This window comes from Quercus robur, chromosome 1 (genome assembly GCF_932294415.1).
Source record: "Quercus robur chromosome 1, dhQueRobu3.1, whole genome shotgun sequence".
Classification (NCBI taxonomy): Eukaryota; Viridiplantae; Streptophyta; class Magnoliopsida; order Fagales; family Fagaceae; genus Quercus; species Quercus robur.
This window is the reverse complement of record NC_065534.1, coordinates 38,115,147-38,121,939: the sequence shown is the minus strand read 5'-3', so window position 1 is coordinate 38,121,939 and position 6,793 is coordinate 38,115,147. Positions and strand designations below refer to the sequence as shown.

The window sequence follows — 6,793 nt, the reverse complement described above, 5'->3', positions numbered from 1 at the left end:
TAATTAGCACCAAGTATTTCCTGGTTTGAAAATGTGTATCACTGTATAATAAATTGTAGGAGTTAATAATAGAAATTACTCATGGCTGGTAGTACTAGGGGTGTGCAGAAAACCCACCGACCCGCCAAACCCGACCCAACCCGACTCGACCCACCGGGTTGGGTCGGTTTTTAAGGCTTGGTGGGTTGGGTTGGGTTACCAAAAAAATTATTATAGTGGGTCGGGTTGGGTTTGGGTCATAAAATTACAAACCCGCCAAACCCGACCCGACCCACCCATATTTAATATATATTTAAAATATATTTTATATTTAATAATTAAAAAAAAAAAATCAATTGTAGGACACTTTTATATATATATATATATATATATATATTTAAATATATATTATATATTTAATAATTTGCATTTCCTCAATTCCTTCTACTAATACTAATTTAATATATATATATATATATATATATAATATATTATATAATTAATAAATTTTTTTAAATAACCAATTTTTCCTATCCTATATAAAAGCCAATTAGTTCACACAAATTCTAATAAATTACTATTGTTGTTTAGTCATTAGTGTTGAGCTTTCAAGGAGTTACATTGATACTAATCTTTAGGTTTTTTTTAATATATTAATATTTATATTTTTTTTTCTACTCAATTTAATAATAAATAAAAAATTGTCAAACCCATGGGTTCAACCCGACCCACGTGGGTTGGGTTGGGTTGGGTTGAATTTATGTGATGGGTTGGGTTGAATTTTTTTTGACCCACCATGGTGGGTTGGGTCAAAAAATTCCCTCAACCTGACCCAACCCGACCCATGCACTCCTCTAGCTGGTACAGTTAGGTAGTGCAGCTGTGAAATAGATCATAGCCAACAGAATGTACAAGAGAATGTATGCAGAAATCCAGTGAAAAGTATTGTGGAGAATAAACTTAAAGGAATGAAGGTTATTTAAATTAAATGAATAAATACAATAATACAAAGTATCTGACTGTTTTCTTCAGCTCTAATTGTAAAATAAAATCTCCTAAATATGTCAAATATCTCCAATAAATTGGGCTACTCTAAATAATCAAATATCCACCACCACCACCACTATCTCCATTGTGAACAAACCACGTATGACAACTGAATAGTACAAAGAATGAATTGTAATCAAGGGAGGGCAAAGCCAAATTCCCTCAACCTATAATGTTAGTTTAATTTCCTACTCTGTAATGACGGGAATGTTAAATATAGCGCCCCAATTGAATTAGCATCACGCTTATATCATCAGAAGACCCTCGTGAAGCAGAAAGATCCGCAAGCATTTTACAGGCAGTCAATGGTTGTGGCGTATCTATGCACAAAGGACGAGCAATATCTACTGCTTCCTGATTACTAACCTGAAAAAAATAAAGGAATTAATCTGATTAATAATCTTGTACTAATATCTTTCAAAGGCTTCAAAAGTTTGAAATTATTTCAGAAAACAGAAAGGCATAGGAAACCACACCTTATCCCATAATCCATCGGATGCTAAGATTAAGAACTCATATTCTGGTATGATTCTAAGAACTTTTGTATCTGGCTCTGCTATTACCCATTGCTTAAGGTGTCGGTCTCCAATCCCTCTAGATACAGCCAGAGATCCCTGAATTCTCCATACTCCATGGCAGAAATCAACATAGCCACCCTACAAAATAAAATTCAAAACAATTCATTAGTCATTACTCAGCTTGAGTGCATGAAAATTTGACAGAAGCAATTCACACCAGATTGAGGGCAACATAATAACACTCACCAGGGTCTCAATTCTTTCCTTTTCGTCTTTCCTCGAAGGACGATGATCAGAGGTAAGTGCCTCAGCAACACCACCTCTGCTCAAAACAGCACGACAGTCACCAACATTGGATACAACAAGGTTCCCTTTCCTAATCAATGCTGTTACACAGCACGAGCCACCTCGCATATCCTCCTTCAAGAAATCGGAGTCTGTGTTCAGGTAACCTTGCTTAACGGCTTCGTCAATTTCATTTTCACCCCTTGTCATCACTTCATCTATTATGTTCTTATCCAAGTTTTCTGCCGCAAACTCAGCAGCTTTTGCACCTCCATGGCCATCAAATATACCAAAGAAAGCCTGCAAAGATCAAGTAACATCATATTAGATTCAAATCCATTGTCTTATCTCTACAACTATATACTATCACAAAAGCCTTCTCATATTTTCAGCTTATCGTATGCTTGTTTGTATCAAAACAAAAAAACCTTTCTAAATGTATACAATTGAAGACTCCATTTATCTCACTAGAATTTATAGCTGTATAAAAGCTTCTCATTGTCTAAATGGTGGCTACACCTCCCATTTTAACAGAAAGAACCACAATAGACTTTATCCATGCAAGTACTCCAAAATGGCTTCTATTTATTCATTCATTTTTTTTAGTTCTCCATAATTTTTATCTATCTTAGTAAAATTCGACCATAAAAACCCAATTCATTTTAATTGCACAAGCTAACTCCACAAACGGCAACTAAATACAACATAAAATGAGGTACGCGGACAACTTGATCATCAAAACTAAAAAATTTCGCTATGAAAACCTATTATAATATGAATATATATCCAGCTTAAAACCCCAAATTGAAACCCAAAAAAAAAAATCCCAATAAAGGCTCCTACTTTTTAAATGTTTCAGCTCAAGGAGAACTTAGTCACTAAAAATCATTAATCTCACAGAGCACATCTTATTGTTAGACCCAAAACCAAAAAAGAAAAAGAAGTAAATTTGACAATACCTGTTTAGAATCTCCTTGAAGATTAAGTAGAGCCGAGTAGCGATCTTCCATAGCTTCTCTCCTCCCTCTCTTACAATACACAGAATACCCATTTACTTCTTCCTCCACCACCTCCCTCGCCGCCATCGATGGCGTAGCCGGTGCCCCAAAACACATCGAAGCCACTGGAATATCAAGCCTCGCCGGCCTCTTCCTCTTCAGCACCGAATTCGGCGATGAAGACCCTGAAGTCGAAACCGAAACAGAAGATGAAGAAGAAGAAAGCCCAGTTGGTGGTTTCGGAAACCGAAGCCTAAAAGGTGAAGAAGGCGAAGAGGGAGCAGACGAAGATGAAGAACATGGTGAAGGCTTTAGATGGCTTAACGTTAGAGTTAACGCTTCTGGGGAAGCTGTGATTATCGAGGTCTTGTTGCAGAACAAAGACGATGAGGGTGAGAACACAGGCGAGTTCGAAACAGCTACAGACATTTTTATTCTTGCCTTTACTTTCTTTTTTTTTTCTTTTCCAAAAACCAATAACAACGCTCTCTCTATTACGAGTATAATTTACAGCAACAACAACAACGTTCGACTTGTTTTGCTCTCTTTTGTCTCCGATTTCGCGTTTTTCTGTTTTGCTATAATGCTTTTCTCTTTGATTCTCTGTCTTTCGTCTGTGTATGCAAAATATACAATGTTTCTGAGATTTTTTTTGTTCCGAAAGACAGGAGAGAGAAAGGTATTTATAGGAAGGAAGGGGTTTTGGGGAGAGAGAATCAGTGGGGTCGGCTTAATTGCGTGTTTTTTGAGCGCTGAGCGCTCTTTGGGTTAATCTTAACGTCTTTTGACTACTGATTCGTGCGACAAAGTCTTTTTTGCCCCTTCCCACGTTTTCTGTTTTTTTGAAAGGTTCATACTTCATAGCTCATATACAGCTGGGGGTCTACAATTTTTTTCCCCCAAAACGGGAGACGAGTTTTTAGGGAGTAGGGTGGCAGCTGATGTTCACAACTAAATTCCGTGTGATTAAAGGTTTAGTTTCAGAAACCACTTATTTTATTAAAATTTAAAAAAAAAAATTACTAAGAGTATGTAGAAAAAAAAAAAAAAAAAGGTTAAAAGTTGACTTGGGACAATAAAATCCACTTTAAGAGCAAAAATAAACTAAGAAGTAAAAGAAATTTTTTTTTTTTTTTTTTTTTTCGAATCTCAAATGCAACCTAAGTGTTTTTATAGTTTTAAAGTATTAAAAAAAAAAAAAAAGTGTTTCGAAGCATATCTCTTTTCCTTAATTTAAGTGTTTTCGTGCTTCGACACATGTAGGAGTTTAGAATGTTTTTTCCCGAAATGAAAGACAGGTTTTTAGAGAGCAGGGTGGCGACTGATGTTCACAATCCAATTTCTTGTGCTTTTAGAGTTTTCAAGTAAAAAAAAAAAAAAAAATGCTTCTAGATCTTTTTTTAAAGTATATCTTTTCTCCACAACTTAATATGTGCTTACATTCTTTAAAGTATGAAGGGTTCATACTTCATATATAGCTAAGGGGCTAGAATGTTTTTCTCCCAAAATGAAAGACTAGTTTTTAGAGTGTCTTTTATTATATATATAAATATATATATATATATATATATATATTTAAAGCATACCTCTTTTCCATAACTTAATTTGTGTTTATCCTTTTAAAGTATGAAAGTTTCATACTTCACATACATCTAGGGGTGTTTTTTCTCCCAAAATGAAAGACGAGTTTTTAGGGGGCAAGGTAGCAACTGATATTCATATTTCATAACTCTATTTATTGTGCTTTAGTGCTTTTAGAGTTTTCGAGTTATAAATATAAATAAATAAAACCAAACAAACAGTACTTCTATATATATATATATATATATATATATATATATTAATTAAGCATATCTATTTTCTACAACTTAATTTTTGTTTATATTTTTAAGTATGAAGAGTTCGTACTTCATATAATTAAAAAAAAAAAGACACAATCCATATTAGAATTATAAATAATGAAAATTTCAAAAAAAAAAAAAGAATTATAAATAATGAACAAAATTTAAATACAATTCTTTAAGCGTATGATTTAAGTTCTTAATTAAATTAAAAAAAATATAATTACATTGACTAATGAATCCTAGAATTGAATTTGAATGTCCTAGAAAAATATTACACTATTTTTAGTGCCCTTAAACAATAATAACATGGTCATATAATATAAAAGGGCAAAAGCGTCTATAGGAACGAAGGAACCTGTTCCCGTTTGTGAAAACGGCCACATGGGGGGGGGGGCAGCTGGCGTTCAATTAGCAATAATTCTAAGGGTCAAACACGTTAAAAATTGGAGAGTCCAAAGAATGTTTTGACTCCTCAGTAGCTATCCTTTTTTTTCTTCTTTACGAAGATAGTGAGGGCTGCCACGTGGGTCCCACCGACTCTGGACTCTGAGTCGGAGGCAGGCAGCTTCTCAGAAGTTACCGTTGCCCATACACAACACAACACACGTTCCAAATTTGTGACCGTTGTGCTCCTCCTAATTCTGTGTTTCTGACGTCACCACCTACGATAGAGTACCACGTGGGATTTTATTTTTATATTAGAAATTCATTGGGATAATTCAGAACTTTTTTAGGGCCATAAACTGTGACTGTTCCTATGAAAAGATTTTGGGCCCTTTTCGTATGTCAATTTCGTAAGACTTGGCCCTGAAACTTTAAAGGGCTTTTGCCTTTTTCAATTTTTTTTTTGTCCTTTTAAAGGTCGGCTCTCCCGTCTGATAAATAGACACGTGTTAAAGAAAGAGTCTTGTTTGAAACTCAACCGGCAATTTTTGGTTTTTAGTGAAGAAAACAAGAAAACATTACCATGCATTAAGCACATTTGAGCGGCTGGACCAATTCTTCTTTGCTTTTTTGTATTGGACTGGTATTATTTTTTATGTGAGGTTAATTTTGTTGATTTGAAAATTAGTACGAAATTGAGGTGTTTAATGGCGTAGGGGGGGTGTTTGTCGGTGCAAATAATTGGTTTTTTTTGGGGGAGGGGGGGATTCTCACCTCACCAATTCCATTGGTGTAGGGGAAACTCGGTCATACTAAGGTCAACTTGTTGACTTAGCAACTGGCGGTTTGGTGGCATCAACTAGCGAGCAAAGTGATGAGGAACGCAAATGACGGGGTAGTGAAGTATCCAAAAGACATATTCGCACAATTTACTTTTTATTATTATTTTATAATAATGATTAGATTACACAACCGACAAACCATCTTTGAAGTCTTGGAGAATGACACCTCACCCTAAATATTAAGAAAAATGACACTCCTCCCTTGAGATTTAAGTTAATTAGGATCTGTTTAGGATCCGTTTATTTTGCTAAAATTGAAAATTTTTTACTGAAAGTATTGTAGATAAAGGTAAAAATTAGTTGAAATAGTATAGTGTGACTCATATATAGTACCAAAAAATTCAGTAAGACCTATGAGTAGTAACAAAAATAAGCTAAATAATAAAATAAGTTGGCAAAATTAATCATACTAAACGGACACTTAGTGCCCGTTTGGTTCAGCATTTGAAGCCCAAAAAGCGCTTTTTCAAAAAAGCTCAACCCAGTTTTGCGTTTGGTAAGCTCAAAACGCAACTTTTTTTATAAAAGTTGCGTTTTGAACTTTTAGAAAAAACTGAAGGCAAAACGCGGAAGGAAAATGGTGAGGCAACGGTCCATAAATGAAAACGCGCATTGCGCATTTTGATAGTTACCGTTGCTAATTATGAAATTCCAGAAATACCCATGAACAAACACAGAACAAACACTACAAATCATAACAATAAAAATCTTTCTCTCAAACATAATCAGATTACCAGAATACAAACTCAAAAACACAGTTTTAAAATTAATCAAATCATAACAATAAAAGCAAAAAAAAAAAAAAAAAAGAAAAGACAAAGGACAGAAGCTTGTTGACCCATTTGGACTGGGTTGGGGACGAAGATGAGCAATAGCACGAAGATGAGAGCTCGTTA

The 6,793-nt window shown here is 34.5% G+C and overlaps 1 protein-coding gene across 1 annotated transcript; it reads right to left on the bottom strand.

Moving 5' to 3' along the window:
- Positions 1-939: 939 nt before the first annotated feature.
- Positions 940-3,494, bottom strand: LOC126689114 (probable protein phosphatase 2C 25). The gene is made up of 4 exons (XM_050384168.1): positions 2,789-3,494; positions 1,791-2,129; positions 1,503-1,682; positions 940-1,392 (listed from the first exon to the last, which is right to left on the bottom strand). The coding sequence occupies exons 1-4, from the start codon at positions 3,254-3,256 to the stop codon at positions 1,237-1,239; spliced, it is 1,143 nt and encodes a 380-aa protein (XP_050240125.1). The 5' UTR covers positions 3,257-3,494; the 3' UTR covers positions 940-1,236.
- Positions 3,495-6,793: the final 3,299 nt, after the last annotated feature.

Coding starts and splice junctions, on each gene's coding strand:
- LOC126689114 (XM_050384168.1), bottom strand. CDS start 3,256: ATGTCTGTAGCTGTTTCGAACTCGCCTGTGTTCTCACCCTCATCGTCT. Junction 1,683..1,790: donor AGGAAAGAATTGAGACCCTG/GTGAGTGTTATT, acceptor TTTATTTTGTAG/GGTGGCTATGTTGATTTCTG. Junction 1,393..1,502: donor CCGATGGATTATGGGATAAG/GTGTGGTTTCCT, acceptor TATTTTTTTCAG/GTTAGTAATCAGGAAGCAGT.